The sequence below is a fragment of the Sorex araneus genome, chromosome 9 (genome assembly GCF_027595985.1).
Source record: "Sorex araneus isolate mSorAra2 chromosome 9, mSorAra2.pri, whole genome shotgun sequence".
NCBI lineage: Eukaryota > Metazoa > Chordata > Mammalia > Eulipotyphla > Soricidae > Sorex > Sorex araneus.
Genome location: NC_073310.1, coordinates 62,128,354 through 62,145,476, shown reverse-complemented (window position 1 = coordinate 62,145,476; position 17,123 = coordinate 62,128,354). Strand labels below are relative to the sequence as shown.

Sequence of the window (17,123 nt, the reverse complement as noted above, 5' to 3'; positions counted from 1 at the left end):
CTTCAATATTTCATGGTTAAATTCTGTCTCTTAGCTTGTAGCAGAAGTCTCCAGAGTTTTAATGTGTTTAAAGCTGGGCATTTTAACTCAATATTATTTTCTGTGTGTTTCTAAACCAAAAACAATAACAAGTCTCGCGATGGAGACGTTAATGGTGCCCGCTTGAGCAGTGACAGTGACTTTTTTCTAAAAATGGAAAAAACAAAAAAAATTATGTAGCAAGGATAGATTTGTTTTGTAACTATGGCAAAATATACATACATACCCATTCTAACAATCTTTGTATCTTGGGGCCATATCCAGAGGTGTTCAGGGTTTCCTCCTGGCTCTGTGTCAGGGATCACCCCTGGTGAGGGTTGGGGGGACCATACGGGTTGCCAGAGATCGAATCCAGGTCAGCCATGTGCAAGGCAAGTGCCCTCCCCACTTCTCCCTCCAGCCCCTTAGTAACCTTTAAGTCTAGACATGGCATACAGAAGTACAATGATGCGCCTATGCGAGTGTCACCCCCATCCTTCTCCAGAACATTTCCAACACCCCAAATAGAAACTCCACATCCATGGAACACCAACTCCCCATTCACCAGGGACCCACAAACCCTGGCAAGGACAAATCATTTTTGTCTCTATGAACATGATTCCTTTACATGCCACTTATAGGTAGAATCATGTTTGTCCCTGGGGGTGTTTGTCTTATTTCACTAAGTAACACCCCTCTTTCTACATATTACACAGTGTATTATTCATCTGCAGAGAGATCCTTGGATTATTTCCTCTTTTCGGCAACTATGACTAGTGCTGCTAAGAACACGAGTATACAAGTATCTGTTAAAGTCCCTGCTTTCAATTCTTCTTTTCTTTTTTTTTTTTGGGAGGGGGTGAGGGTTGGGGGGGTTAGGTCAAAGCAGTGTTTGGGGTTCACTCCTGGATCTGTGCTGGCGGTGCTAGGATTTGAGCCCAGTTAGCTGCATGCAAGGCAGATGCCTTCCCCCCTATACTCTCTCTAGGGTACCCTGGCGTATTCTTTACACCCTGCAGACAATAATTTGGCCGAAACTATAAGACATGGCGATGGAGAAGGAGGTCGAGTGTCTGAGCATGAAGTCAGGCCCAGCACTGAATGGTCACCCCAAGCACTGCCAGCAAATACCCCCAAAGAGCCACAGGAGCCTCTCAGCCCCTCTGGGCAGCCCAAGCCTAAACGCACACATCAACAAGCCAACGGTTATGGAGTGGCTTCAAGGATATGGTCCAGCAGTAGGCAGCCTTGCGTATGTGAGGCCCAGCACCACAAAATAAATAAAAACTGCAGCAAATGTCTTCTATGAGGGCTGGGGTGCGGCCCCAAGGGGCGGAGACATCCCTGGCATCTGTGGGGATCCGGGTCTCATCCCCAGCACCGCACGCCCCGGAGCACCAAGGCTGGCAGCCACAACTAGCGGAAAAACAGAACCAGATAGAAAATAGGAGCATTTGTCAGATGAAATAAAGGAAAGCCTAAAGGACTAGAGTTCAATTAAAAGTTAAACTTAAAAGAAAATCTGGAGCCGGCTAGAATTCAAATAATCCTAGAATTAGGAGTCACAGAATGTCTAACCAAAAAGCGAGAGGGACCAGAGTGACTTAACAGAGAGGCACTTGCCCTCACATGCCGGCCAGAGCTCAGTCCCTGGCACCCCATACGCACCTCAGAGCCTGGCCAGGCTTGATTCCTGAGCACAGAGCCAGGAGTAAGACCTGAGCACCACTGGGTGTGGCTCCCCCACCCACCAAAATAAAAAAGAGCAAAATGATATCAATTTCTTCAACATACAAAAGTGTACAATTTCTCCAGTTCACTATAGTATGTGTCACAACACTTGATTGAACTTTAAATAAAAAATTATTGTTGCGGGCTACAAAATATATCACTGTATCACTGTCATTCCATTGTTCACCGATTTACTCGAGAGGGCACCAGTAACGTCTCTATCACACTCAGCCCTGAGATTTTAGCAGCATCTCCTTACTCATCTTTCCCAACGATTGGAGGGTCTTTCAGGGTCAGGGGAATGAGACCTATCGTTACTGTTTTTGGCGTATCAAATACACCACAGGTAGCTTGCCAGGCTCTGCCATGGGGGCAGGATACTCTTAGTAGCTTTCTGGCTCTCCGAGAGGTATGTATATATCCATTACAGTATTTTGGATATGAATAAGCCACAGGGATATCTTACAGGCTATCCCAAGTGGGTAATAGACTCTTGGTAGCTTGTCAGGTTCTCTAAGGAGAACTAGGCTATTAAATGTCACGCAGCCACATTTCGGCCGTGAGCTTCCAGGAGCTTGGTTTTATAGTCTCTGGATGTTGGCCATTGATGAGATTACATGGCGCCAGGGGGGCAGTTTCTGGGTGTGACTGTCTAGCTACTGGAAAATGGGGGATCTGAGTGGAAGAGGCCCAATCCCAATCTGAGCAGCCTTGGAGTTCTCAGCCCCAGGTCCCACACACCTGGGTTCTCTGCTGGCTCCCCTATGCGTGAGGCTAGTCCGAATGTATGGAGTGGCCTGAGCATGGCTGTGGCTGGGTTCCGGAGATCTTCAACTGTCGGAGCTCTGCTGGGGGGTTGTGGGGGAGGGAAATGCAACCCATCCCCTCCGAGGGGCCCTGGTGAAGACAGCCAGGCGTGGGGGCAAGAGACTGCATTGCTCTCTTCCAGGAGCGTGGTTTCATAGTCTCTGGATGTTGGCCATTGATGGGATTACACGGCACTGGGGACAGTCTCTGGGTGTGACCGCCTAGCTACTGGAAAATGGTGGATCTGGGTGGGAGAGGCCCAGTCCCGATCCAAGCAGCCTTGGAGGTCTCGGCTCCGGGTCCCACACACCTGGGGTCCTCTGCCGGCTCCCCCATGTGTGAGGCTTGTCTGAACGAGTATATGAGCACTAATGATATATATATATATATATATATATATATATATATCTCAAGTATAATATCGAGTATAATAAACTCTAAAAATTTAATATAAATTTAAGGAGATATAAATTTAAGGAAAAAAATAGGTATTTTTCTGATTAACTCCAAAGTTATCATTAAAGATAAATGAAAGTAAGTTGAATTTCATCAGAACAAATTCGAAATGAACAAATTACCATGACCATCTTTCAGTTATTTCAAAATTATTCATATAAGATTTTTATTAGTTTAGCCACAACACGCACATTGAGACTATTTCCGAGCAGGCGGTAACGCTGTTTCACTGCAATCTTCTCAGGAAATCCTAGAACAAAAGACACAACAATTTATAACATGATCCTCTTTTACGTTCACTTCCAGACACAGTATCGCTTATTCTATTTCTAGTAAGAGCACCGTGCTTATTTACATAAATACATCCCTAAGGTCACCAAGAAATAAAATTAATGAATAAGAAACTGGACTGAAACATTACAGAGCACCATCGCCTTGCCTGCAGTGCGACCACGCCGTGCCATATTACATATGATGCACAGCATCTACACATACATTAACATCCTTGAGCTGGTGAACTCTGTGATCGAGTGAACTTCAGGAAAGGAGAAAGGCCATTCCCTCACAGTGACCTCTCGGATTTAGCAAGTTTCGAGGGGATGAAATCCACACCGTGTAAGCTTCGCTCTCTTCGCACACACGCCGTGGTCTTCAGCAGGGTCAGTTTTGCATCCATCTATGCTAAGCCCAGAATATCTTCATCAGCTCCAAAAGGAAGCCAGTACTAATAGCAGCACTAGTAACCCCCCCCACCCCCTGCCCAATTTGTTTTTCTATAGATTTGCCCATTCTGAATAGTTAGTATTCCCAGGCCATTTAATAGCACTGTCATCCTGATGTTCATTGATTTGCTCGAGTGGGCACCAGTAACGTCTCCAGTGTGAGACTTGTTGCTACTGTTTTTGGTATATCGAATACGCCACGGGTAGCTTGCCAGGCTCTGCCATGTGGGTGAGATACTCTTGGTAGCTTGCTGGGCTCTCCGAGAGGGGCAGAGTAAGCCAGAAGTCAGTATACATTAGGAAAATAATTATTTTACAGGCATGAAAGAACAAAGAATTTGCACTGATGATTAGTTACCAAAGTTGACCACTTTTTATGGTTCAATTTATTGAAACTCTATGAATGTTTGAGAGCTTAAGAAGTAATCTCTTTGGCCGGAGTGATAGAACAGTGGGTAAGGTGTTTGCTTTGCACGTGACCAGTCTGGGTTTGATCCCTGCATCCCATGTGATCCCCCAAGTACCGCCAGTAGTAATTCATGAGTGCAGAGATATGCGTAACCCCTGAGCATCACCAGGTGTGACCCAAAGAGCCAAACCAAAATAAGAAGCAATCTCTTTTTTCTTGTTTTGGTTTGTCTGTTTGTCAGTGGTGCTCTGTGCATCCTCCTGGCCATTTAATATGTGGCTTTTTTTTTTTTTTAAGTTTTTGGTCACACTCAACAGCTGAAGGATAACTCCTGGCGCTGTGCTCAGGACTCACTCCTGCAGAGAGCAGAGGACCAGATGGGGTGTTGGGACTAGAACTTGGGTCAGTTCTATGCAAGGTCAGCGTAAGTCATATGCTGTATGTACACTCACTCCAGCCACATTTGTGGTCTTTTTTTTTATCTTTCACTAGTGTGTTTTTAAGAGTCATTAATACTAGAGCACACTCTGATACTTCATTCCTTTTTACAGCTACATAATATTCTATTATATGGCTATACCACTTTTCATTTATGCATTCATACAGATGTGTGCATTGTTTTTATTTTTTGATTCTTAGGAGTGATGCCATTATGAAGGGCATGTGTTTTTGTACAGATAAACATTTTCAGTTCTCTTGGGTATGTCTGTAGGGTGAAACTGCTACATCATACAGTCAGTCTCTGTTAACAGCTGAGGAACTGACCCACTTGTTTCCTGCACAGCTGCCCCATCTCAGAATTATAACAACTCAGCTAGAGCTTGCCTTTTCATGTGGTTTCTTACTGTGATTTTTACATACATTTCCCAGAAACTAATGTTACTTAGCATCGTTTCATGTACCTGTTGGTTGTCTGATTCTCTCCTTTGTTGAAATTTCCGTCCAGATCCTTTGCCCACCATTGTAATGTCCAGCGGGCTTAGGTCCCGTCCACTGCTGTGTTCTAAGAGCCCAGTATAATCTTAACACAAATCCCGGCACGGTTCTGTACACTGTTTCAACAAACCAACCTTCTCAGGTTAAGCTTCTCATCGTTGCATTCTTTTTAAAAGCCAAATGAAGGCCGGAGAGATAAGCCAACAGACAGCAGGTGCTTTGCATGCAGCAGCCCCGGCTGATCCCTGCACCACCACGTGGGTCTCTAAGCCCCACGGCACACTCCGAACCCCTGGGCTCCCCAAACAAAACCAAAACCAGAAATGACAAATAAATAGAAGCCAAATGAGAGCTTGGGATCTCGCTCTGGGAAAGACACACGCCATGTATGTGTGAGGTTTGAGATTGCTCCCTGGCACCACAAAAAATAAATTAAAAAAAAAGATTCAAGGAATCTATATATTCCTGTAGTAAAGTCTTGCAACCTACCCAAATAAAAGATTTCCCACACATCCGAATATACACGACTATACTATTTACAGTGTTGGAATGTCATATTCAGTAACCTTTATGTATCAATTAAGTAAAGGAAAGGCATATTAGATGAAAAAATGAAGGAAAACATTAAAGCCCTCAGAGCAAAATTTCATATACTTGTAAGACCCAGAAGATAGTTTATAACAAAATGCTTTATCAACACTTGACATTATACTTACTGCCATAAAATACTAGTGATTTTCATAATAAAACTTATTTGCAATTATGCAGGATCATAAAATTATTATTATAATGTCTTAGGCAAGCACATTAGTAATCTCAAAAATGACTTAGTTTAAAGTAATTAGAGGTACAAATATATCTACAAACAGACTTTGAGAACACATCAGGGAATTTCAATATTAATATGCTAGCAAGGGGGAAGAAAGGTTTGAAAATGCTAGATTTGTAAAAGTTACAAATGGGTATTATACACACCCATAGAAATCTTGCTTATGAAAAAAGATACATTAATTTTTGGGGGGGTTGGGACTCCTCTCAGCAGTACTCAGGATTTGCTCATGCTTCTGTGTACAAGGAGTCGTATATGGAACCAGGAACTCACCTGGGCTTGGCCACATGCAAGGCAAGCACCTGACCTTGTACCATCTTTCCAGCCCGTGAACTTTTAAGTTAAAAATACAACTTTGTATTTAATGTGGGGATATTAAAACCAATGGTGTCCTCAAAAACAAAGACACAGACTGAACAATGAGCAGCCTATATTTAGTAAACAGAGGAGAGTCTCCCCTCCTCTAAATCCTGCCCTGCTTGCTGATGACTACAAGACATTCATCACTGTGACAACCAGGCCCACACATCCATCACTGCCTGTCCACAAGCAGCTCCCACAAGGGCCTGGCCGGGCCCAGAGTCAACAAGGAGAGAAAGGCCTGGGAAGCGCTGTGCTTATCTGCTCAGGGCGGAGAGAGCGGCCTGACTAAGAACGCGGCCTATGGGGCCAGAGGGAGGGTACAGCGAGGAGGGCGTTTGCTTTGCACAAAGCTGGCCCAGGCTCAAACGCCAGCATCCTATAAGATCCCTCAAGCACTGCCAGTAGTAACACCTGAGCATCGCCAGGTGTCACCCACCCCCCTCAAGAATAAAGAAGGCATCATATGAGAGACAGAGCCACTTGAAAGGCTGTTTTGTGTGCACTATGAATACATCTTCAGAGAGCTTTCAAAAATTCCATATCTTACGAAAATCTTTCATTTTATTTTTTTGCTTTTTGGGTGAGGCTCGGGGGTTACTCTTGGCTCTGCACTCAGGAATTACTCATGGCGGTACTCAGGGGACCATATGGGATGCTGGGAACTGAACCCAGGTCAGCTGTATGCAAGGCAAACGCCCTACCCTCTGTACTATTGCTCCAGCCCCCACAAAAAATTTTTAAATGAGACAAAACATGCATAAAATAAGTAAATGTCTCACATTCAAAAATAAAAGTTGACACTTAAATTTTATATTCTTCTTCCAATGTTGTGAGAGCATTGCACTGCTTCATCACCGCAACCCCCGGACACTAGTGTTCTAATTAACTAAGCTCATTGCACAGGTGCACAAATCAAGGCAGAGTGAGCATGGTAGTCAGACTGGAACTCAGTTCCAATGCCCTGGGGTCCGTGCTGTTTCAGTATTATCAAATGACTATTATTCTTTGAAAACCAAGCATTAGTGTAATACTCAGAAAAAATGCTTTTATTAAATAGTTCATCTCTTTTCAACAGTCATCTCTTTTCTGTCTCTAAAAGTTTGAGAACTAATACCACTCATTCTACAAGAAAGGAGTGACTAGGAAAGCAAAGTGGGAATTAAATCCTTGTGTTCAATTCTCAGCTCCGTTTCTGGATGTTTTCACTCACTTTTTACATCAACAAAGACAAGGAAAGTCTCTGTTTTGCTTAAATAACACTCCCCAGGATATTTGTGACTGAATGAGATCACTAAGAAAAAACGCAGAGAGTACAAAATAAACCTGGCTGCCATGGCGACGAGAGAGCCCATTACCAAGTCAAATAACCTGGCAGTTTGGGCTCCCGAAGTTCCAAACCTCATCATAAACCTGCTAGTTAGAACTGCAATCCAGATCTCTGGCCAGCGTGCGCGTGAAGAACGCGTCATCCTGACAGCGCTGGCGGCAGCCAGTGACCAGCACTCCCACCCAGGCTACCAGACACTCCTGTTACACGGAGGTTCTCTCCCCCCTTTCCACACCAGCCAGAAGCTGGAGGGCAGCAGGAAGGAAGGGACGGTGCCCCCCACGAGGCTGGCGCGGGAGTGGAGCCGCGAGCCAGCAGCCCTGAGCAGCACAGACGGTGCCTGCAAGCCTCCACACACGGCAGCAAGGCCGAGGCGCGGCCTGGGGTCACGCCTTCCCCATCCACACTGCAGCGTCAGCTTCGCTCTACACACTTCCTGCTTCGGCTTGTCGACTAGGCCGCCCGTACTGAGTCACCCTTTCTCTACTCCAAGAAAGCTCCTCAAAGCCCTGCGGCACCTTCTCCTGTGCCCCTTAAGCCGCCCAGGGAAGGACAACCACAAATACAACCCCGTGAACACACAGTCTTCAACGGCTTGTCAATGTCTTTGGGGGGCGGAGGGGGGGGGGATGAAAGAGCCACATGCCAGACATCCTTTCACGAGAGAGAGTGAGTGTGTGTGGTGAACCTGCGAACAAGGAAAGCTGGAGAAGGCACTGTTCATAAACACCATCAGCGGGCAGAGGGGGCCGCGTGTTCGGCCCCCTGATCCCGCACACTGCTTGGAGACTATTCGCAGAGTACGCGGAGCGGAGAACTGAGTGAAGAGAATGACCTGCAGCTGACTGTGAGTAAAAGGGAGAAGAAGAAAGGCAAGTGCCCCAAATGGCAGAGTCAGAAAAGGAAGCGGCTGCTGATATCCATCTGCCAGGCAAGGACTTGTTTATAAAATGCACTTGCGTTCCCCAGTGCATTCTGAGGTCTTTAAGAAATGAAAGTGATCCCAGAGGTACACAAACCAATCTCGGAACCCAGCGGCTGCTGGCAGAAATCCCTCTGGACTTAATGACTAAAATACCAGAAATCCAAAACTGTGTGGCCGCTACTGCAGCTGTGCGACATCATATGCTCTTCATTCTCAGCAAGAGAAAACAAATTATCTGGTGATGCCTTTTCAGCAGGTCTGATTGTTGGGGGAGAATTCCAAATAATAATAGTGGGTCTTCTGTCGAAAAACTGAATGTAATCAAAGTAAAGAGAGAGTAAAGTGAAAATCATCTGCCACACAGGCAGGGTGTGGGATGGGGCGGGGGTATACTGGGGTTCTTGGTGGTGGAACATGTGCACTGGTGAAGGGATGGGTGTTTGATCGTTGTGTGACTGAGACTTAAACCTGAAAGCTTAAAAAAAAGAAAGAAAGTTGGAGCCTATGTGTTCATCACATACCAAACTCGGGGGGGAATCCAAGAAGATTTGCTATTTCCTTAGGAGTGAAGTAACGAAGTTTAAGCATTAACAATTTTGTTGTCTTTTCTTCTTGGGACAAATTGGCAAGGGATTTGTAGATCTCTTCAATCTGTAAGAAAAATTCAAGAATACAGATGAAGTAGAGGGCAACTACATGTGTTCAGATAAGATTATGGATTGTGAGATAGTATAAAAACTAAACATAGTCTCACACAAGACAAGGCAGCAAAAGGCCTAAGGCAAAAGGTCTGTAATCAACTAGATAATGGACTCAGCAACAGCAATGAAAATAACCTACAATTTAATGTTCCACAAATCATGAAACTTTCAGTATATCTGTCATTTTGATCCCTCAAAAATTAAATTTTACAAATATAAACAAATGACACTAACATAAAAGATACAAATATAGTAAAAGATTTGTAAAAAGAAACTAAATTTCATTGGTCAACCAATGAATGCTAACATGTAAATCATTAAAATGTTTACTGCTTAAGATTAATTTCATCAAATTAAGGTACTATCTTAAAATGATAAAATCTCTGTATCACTGTTATCCCACTGCTCATCGATTTGCTTGAGCGGGCATCAGTAACGTCTCCATTGTGAGACTTCTTGTTACTGTTTCTGGCATATCTAATACACCACGGGTAGCTTACCAGGCTCTGCCGTGTGGGCGAGATACTCTCGGCAGCTTGCCGGGCTCTCCGAGAGGGGTGGAGGAATCAAACCCAGGTCAGCTGTGTGCAAGGCAAATGCCCTTACAGCTGTGCTATTGCTCCAGCCCAAATGATAAAATATTAGTAAAAAATATTTCTCACATATACATATACAAATATCTGATAAGATTTTTATTCTGGGTATACCTTTTATTAATAGTAAAATCAGTTTAAATTGGTTTCAAGAAATGGTTTAAGTCAATATAAAAGGAGATAATGTGATGTCACTTCAAGATTACTGGAAAACAATGTAGAACATAATAAAACAAGCCTATATTCAACTATGAAACCATGATGAGGTAATACTTTTCTTAAAAACTCTCAATTAAATTTGGATCTCTCACTGACCTGTGGTACTTCCTGCCTGCAAACATCAGACCACCTGTTTGCAGCCCTGGCACCTGCCTGTGGCTATTCTACTACTGCTGTGAATGAAACCGTGCCTGACACTCGCAATATTACCCATAAAGGTGCAGGAACTAAAAGAGAAGAGAAAACATAAATGGGGGGAATTTATGGAGAACTTACTTCAACCTAATAAAGAAGGATGCTGAGTATAGCCTACCAGTTTTTCTTGAGTCAGAAAAATATGTAGTCAATGCATACACTCTCTCCCACTTGTAGGTTTTTTTTATAGCATTCTAAAAATAATGCTTTGAGGATTAAAATACTTAATGGAATACCTATACCTTATAAAGTCATAAAATGCCTTAGTATTTTAAGCCCAAGATAAGGTATTAACAGAGTCTTACTAGAACACATTTTTCTCTACAGGGTAATTTTATAATATGTGATCCAATGCAAAACACCAATTTTACAATTTGTACATGTGCTGTGTTTTGGTATGTCATTTACGTAATAAAAATACTAAAGGTTGGGGCTGGAGATTGTACAGTGGGCAGGGCACTAGCCTTCCATGTGGCTGACCAGGGTTCGATCCTCAGGATCCTATATGGTCCTCTGAGCCACGCCAGGAATGGTCCCTGGGCACAGAGCCAGGGGTAAGCCCGGAGCACCGCTGGGTGTGCAGCCCCAAGAGTAAGACAGGAGTTAAAAAATACAAAGCATTCTTTGTACATAAATTCATATCCAGCATATGTGAAAACAATTTATGCACCATATTTAAGTATTCTGTATATGAATGTATAAGAAAAATTATATTCTGAGTTGAACACATAAAATTATCTTAATGTCCTCAAATTTTAGCTATGAAATATAATCCTATTTAAAAGAATTTCATATATTTTTATTTTAAAGCACGCACAGTACCTGCACATCTTCTGCGGTTTGTAACACAGATCCTGTCCCTTCTACATATCTTCCATAACTGAAATATTAACACAAGTGTTATGTAGCACTTCGGGTACATGATGCTAACCTTTAAATGTATTCTTGAAAGACTAATCCGTGTATAGTTAATTCTGAAATACTCTCAATAGCACATAAATAGGCTCTGTAATTAAAAAATTACTACATGAAAGATAAATGATCATTCTATTTAAGCTTCTCACATCATGAAACGTGGCATGGTTTCAAAGCTGTGTGAATATATTTTGAATTATGCATTACTACGTGTCATTTTTTTGCCCCGTCACTTTTTAATACTCATGACTGCCAAGTAGACACAACTTCGTACCTGAATACTACCTGAATACCATTCAATACTGTGGCCTTCCTACAATAAGCCAAATGTTAGGAAGGTGAGAATAAATTGCTTCTTTTTGAAAAAAAAATTGCCAAAATCATCATTCATATCATGACCTCCAAATCCTACTTTCTGGAGCCATGTAAAGAACATGAAAATGTGTCTGCCACTTACTGCAACATTGTATATATTTTTTCATGTAAAAATCAGACCATTGTATAAAATACTGTATTAAAAGTATAAAAACTCTATATAAACATAACATATTAGTAATATTTCTCTCAGACCATTTCCAAACTGGCTGTTCAACATATTGACTTTTTTTCTAATACATCAATTTAAAAATTAAATCATGTCATTAAAAAATATTTTTCACATAATTTTCTCACATATCACGTCTATGGATATTTACATTTTGTCGATGTAGAACTAGGACTTTTATAGTCATACTCCTTTCATGCCATCTTATAATTACCGAGAATTTCAAGGTTGGTTTTTATTACAAAGCTGGTAAGTCATATTTTGTGAGAGTTCGAAACAGAATCGATCACACTAGCCAACAGGCCATAACTGAGTCTTTTAAGAGTATGGAGGGCAATAAACTTGCTACCCTGGGAACACAATCACAAAGTGTGAGGAACTCGGAATGAGACTGGATGATTGTGCAAGGAATAGGGTGTCATGCAAGAGAGCTAGACAACAGGTAAACAAAAGAAAGTTCACATATTCTCATACAAATGACATGGCAAATGTTGTTGAATGACTTTTAACTAAGCAGAGACAGGAATTTTTTACAAAATTTCCTGGAAAGATCTATTTTCACCCTAATTTCTAGGTTTAAACCAAATTGACGAAAAGCACATTTCAGAACAACCCAAGGGAAGTTTTAATGCTGATCAATAGGTAACCAGCAAAGCATATTTTGATATACCTATAAACACAATATGCTATAAGAATAGAAAAGTTCTTATATTCATATGCAACAATATCCGATTTTATATCGTGCAATTATAAACAAAAGGCAAAGGACAACATGAATCCATTGGTAGAGATCAATACTTGCATTAACATATATGGATAAAGCATGTTTACTATTATTTACTTAAAGGGAGAAAAATTCAAATTATGAAATGTTCCTATCAAAAGTACGTGTATTATGTGAGCACACCTTCATAATGAGTACAGCTGGAAGATCAGACCGTAAATCAATATAATTGGGTGCACGTAAAGAAGAAAACCGGATGGTCAGAAGACAGGAGTGAAAGGGAATCCACGTTCCAAGTCTGGCCCAACGCTGAGCCACGAGCATTTCCTGCTTGTTCTTAAGGCTGGGAAACGCCCCACCATGCTGCGAGGGTTCCGCTTCCCCTCTCCAGGCCCTGGGGACTGGGCCCGCACTCTGTGTGCCAGGGACCGACCCAGTGGGCCGGCAAGGCCAGCCTCTTACCCCGGCACTTCGTGGTGCCAGGGGCCAGCCCAGTGGGCCGGCAAGGCCAGCGTCTTACCCCGTACCATCTCGGCAGCCGCTTCTCTGCGCCAGAATTCCATTTCCTTCTGAGACGCCGACCCGTTAGAGCAGACATATATTTTTGAGGGGTGATGGGCCACAGAAAGCAAGGTGTCAAAGATTTAGTCAAGGGTGGGAGCAAGTGTACAGTGGGCGCCTGCCTTGCACATGGCTGACCCGGGTTCAATTCCCGGTATCCCAGCGGGTGCCCCCTGTACCACCAGGAGTAGTTCCTGAGGGCAGAGTCAGGAATAAGCCCAGAGCATCGCCGGGCGTGGCCTCCCAAAAAACCGAACAAAGGAAAAATTAGCTGACCAGGTGCCATCGCAGACTGCACACGGTTCCCGGGCGCCGCCAGCAGTAAGCCCTGCGTGAGGCCGGGATATGCCCGGAGCAGCGCTGGGTGTGGCTCTCAAAACTGAAAACAAAGTTTAAAGAAATAAAAACGGAGCCATCTGCCATCTAGAAACTATTATCACCGTGAGTTGTTGTGGTCCTACGAAGGTCAGCAAGCAAATGGCACTTCTGTGGGCAGCGCAAGTGCGCAGCTCACCCTGCCCAGAAGGAAGCTCCCTCACGCACCCGTCAGAACCCCAGCAGGCAACCTACAAAGGGCAGAAGAAAACCATCCCACCAGTAGTATTTCACTTAAAAAAAAAAAAAGGTCTTGATTTAAAAAGAACTAACAGAAACAACAGCCGTGAAAGCCTGGCGCTCGGGGCACAGGCCAGCGAGTCCCTGAAGCCTTACCCTTTGGTGAAGCACGTGGACCGCCTGCAGCTGGGCGTCACGATGTCCAGGAGGAGAGCGTACCGCAGCAAGGACCCGGGAGGCAAGAAGTAGGGGGTCAAGTCGGCGTCGTCCTCCTCGAGAAAACCCTTCAGCATCTGCACAGAGAGGTCCCGGTCCTGCTGACGCTTCCGCTCCAGCTCCCCCGCAGTCTCCAGCTTAAACAGGAAGGGCCCCTCTCCAGAAGGCCGCGCGCTGCGCCCAGGGCCCGGGATGGGCCCCGTTTCCTTTCCTTCAGTTTCCTCTTCTGCATCCATGGCAGGCGTTTGTGGCTGCTCTGATTCAGCCTGGGGGAATTCCATCAACACCTGGCATTAAGCAAGAAATACATAAAACATCCGAAATGCAATCAAAAATAAAACACTGAACACACCAAGAGACTGTAACACACCATGAGGCATATATATATATACACATATGTATATATATATATATTCGTAAGATTAGTCAGCACGATGCAAGCCCTCCCTGCTACTCAGCCTTTACAGTCATCATTAAATATACACACAGAGGCCTAGAGATGCTGGCTCAGCAGAACTCATTAGTTCCAGCTTTCACCTACAAAGCCTTACACACACACACACACACACACACACAGAGAGAGAAAGAGAGAAAGAGAGAATGACAGAGATAGAGACAGAGAAAAAGAAACAGAGAGAGTCATAAAAATTAGTTTTCTTGCAATGACAAAAGCTGTTACAGACCGACATTATGTCCACAACAGATGATTTATTTCATGGTACCGACACTTTCTGTATGGATTCAAATATTCAGAAAGGTCAGGATGCCGTGCAGCACTATAGTACTTGCCCACCATCTGTGAAGCTTTGAGTTTGATTGTTGGCAACACACACACACACTCTCTCTCTCTCTCTCTCTCTCTCTCTCTCTCTCTCTCTCTCTCTCTCTCTCTCTCTCTCTCTCCAACAGAGACACAGGAAGTATGCTGAATATAGACACAGTATCATATATAGGAAAGAATATTGGAAAGAATATCGGAAAGCAACAGTAAATTTTCCAGAAAACGTTTTGGCTCAGAGTTTACCCTATCCCTTCATTAAAAAACACAACACAACAACAAACCAGGAACATGCACTATGATCTAATAAAACCCTAGAAATTAAAATATACAAGAACATTTTTTTACTCTAAGGGGTTATAACTATTGCTAAAAAATTTGGTTGCAAAACGTGACTAAAATCCTCCTGTGAAAGAAAATCGATTTCAAGAACTTTTCAGGATCATGTTTTTAACTGCCGTGTTTTACATGTTTGTGGAAAGGAAGCCCCACTAACAGTGCACGCCACAACAGTGGGGGAGGTGCTGTAGGCGGGAGTCCGTACTCACGGACAAGCCTCCCGGGAGCTCCCTCGGAGTGGGGGCACCGGCACCTCCAGGGAAGAGCCCCACAGAGGCTCGGGGGAGAGGACAACGGCCCACAAGGTCCCTCTGAGCCCCCCAGAGCCCCAGCAGCACTCCTGCAGGACTGGGCAAGGGTCCAGATATGGACACACTCCTGCCAACCTGGAGGGCATCCTCCTGAAACCATGCGCCAAACCACCGCCGCGCGCTGGCCTGCTGCCCTCCTGCTACGTGTCTCTTGGTTAAGATTCTTGCTTTGTCTACACAGGACTGCTCGAGAAACTGCTCAGAGTGTGGGGCGAAGAGCCCACCTTCAGGCGTGGGAGGGGTCCCCCTCTTCCCACGGAACATTACCTACGCTGGGCACAGAGGGCTCGAGGGCACCGCTGAACTCTGCTGAGACCCAGCAACCCTGACAGATGCCCAGAAAACTGCCCACATTCACCCTGTCCACAGCAGGTGAGCACTTGGTTCTGGCACACACTAGCCACCGCTATCCATTCAGTTAACTACATAGCACTGATTGCCCCGGAACAACACCATGATATTTTAATTTTCTTTTTCTTTTTGAGTCACACTCGACAATGCTCAGGGGTTACTCCTGGCTCTGCACTCAGGAATTACTCCTGGTGGTGCCAATAGAGATGCTGGGAATCAAACCCGGGTCAGCCACGTGCAAGGCAAACGCTCTGCCCACTGGGCTATCGCTCCAGCCCCTTAAAATATTCTTAAGCCACTTTAAGACTGCATACTGAATTTTGGCAGCAGCAGTCGTGACATCTACTAAGAGAAAAAGGAAGATGCAAAACAGTGAAAACAGACAGAAGGGAAACTATAAAAGAGGGTGGAGGCTTCTTTTTCCCCCTTTCTTTATTTGCTTTTAACTAGTTTTTTTTATTTTTCTAGAGATGAAAGAACAGCTCTGGACTTCTGATTTGTTTTACGACAGCGCTAGAAGGGGCCCTGGGGAGGCAGAAAGCCTTGGGACGGGCCTGGGGCGCGGCCTGCACTGCAGAGTCACAGGTCACCTCCGCGTGCATCTGCGGGAACAGAGGGAACAGCAACGACGGCCTCATACCTGCCCGGGGGCTCGGAAAGGCCACGGCTCCGACTGCAGCTTCGCCAGCAGGAAGTAGCGGAGCCTGGAGTTGGGGATGCCGAGCTGGAAAGAGAGCGGCAGTTAGCTACTCCCGAGACCCGGAGCCCTGTGTCACCACGGAGAGGCGGGGACGCAGGCAGGCGCACACCCAGCATCTGCCAGAGAAAACGCTGATGCAGTTTGCAGAAAACTTCTTTGAAATCTTTCAAACTGCTCTTTGACTTTTATTTACTTTTAAACTGTTTTTTACTTTTATTTGAAAGAACTGAAGACTCAGTCGGATGAATGATAAGATTATAGTTCACTTTTCTATTTCCCAGGTAACAAGTACATAGATATCATTATATCAATTATTATAATGTAATTGTAATAAAATTTCAAGTATAATTATACTTACTATCTTATTTTTATTTTATTTTGTTTTGTTTTGTTTTGTTTTGTTTTTTGGGTCACACCTGGCAATGCACAAGGGTTACTCCTGGCTCTGCACTCAGAATTACTTCTGGCAGTGCTCAGGGGACCATATGGGATGCTGGGAATCGAACCCGGGTTGGCCACGTGCAAGACAAATGCCCTACCTGCTGTGCTATCGCTCCAGCCCCACTATCTCATTTTTAAAAGGAGAATTCATTCACTAAATTTAAAATTTTTTTAATTTATGAAATTTACAGAGCTTAAACATCTAATTTTTGATATAAATAGCTCTCAATGTCAGGGGAAAGAACTTAAGCTCTGGCTACAGATAAGAGACTACATACAATGGCAAAAGAAAAATTAAACAGTGATACCTGTATAGCTAAGATCTGTCAAATACCTTATCATCACCAGCTCCATTTATACCCACTATACCCATAATATAGAAACAATGTTAACATTTTAATAGTATGTCTAAAATATGTAGTCAGAAATTTATCATATAATTGTTTTCTAGTTGGAG

General features: G+C 43.9%; 1 protein-coding gene across 6 annotated transcripts in view; it reads right to left on the bottom strand.

Moving 5' to 3' along the window:
• Positions 1-3,150: 3,150 nt before the first annotated feature.
• Positions 3,151-17,123, bottom strand: part of TRDMT1 (tRNA aspartic acid methyltransferase 1) — a 37,158-nt gene continuing 23,185 nt past the window's right edge. For 3 of the 6 annotated variants that reach the window (XM_004605476.2, XM_055147479.1, XM_055147481.1), the window contains 5 exons: positions 16,166-16,249; positions 13,687-14,033; positions 11,054-11,111; positions 9,045-9,174; positions 3,151-3,262 (listed from right to left, as the gene is read on the bottom strand). In XM_004605476.2, coding sequence (XP_004605533.2) covers positions 3,162-3,262; positions 9,045-9,174; positions 11,054-11,111; positions 13,687-14,033; positions 16,166-16,249 — 720 coding nt within the window. In that variant the 3' untranslated portion in view covers positions 3,151-3,161. Of the gene's footprint in view, positions 3,263-9,044; positions 9,175-9,197; positions 10,264-11,053; positions 11,112-13,686; positions 14,034-16,165; positions 16,250-17,123 lie in introns of those variants that run through there. The other 3 variants (XM_055147478.1, XR_008631435.1, XM_055147480.1) reach the window with 3 other exon arrangements.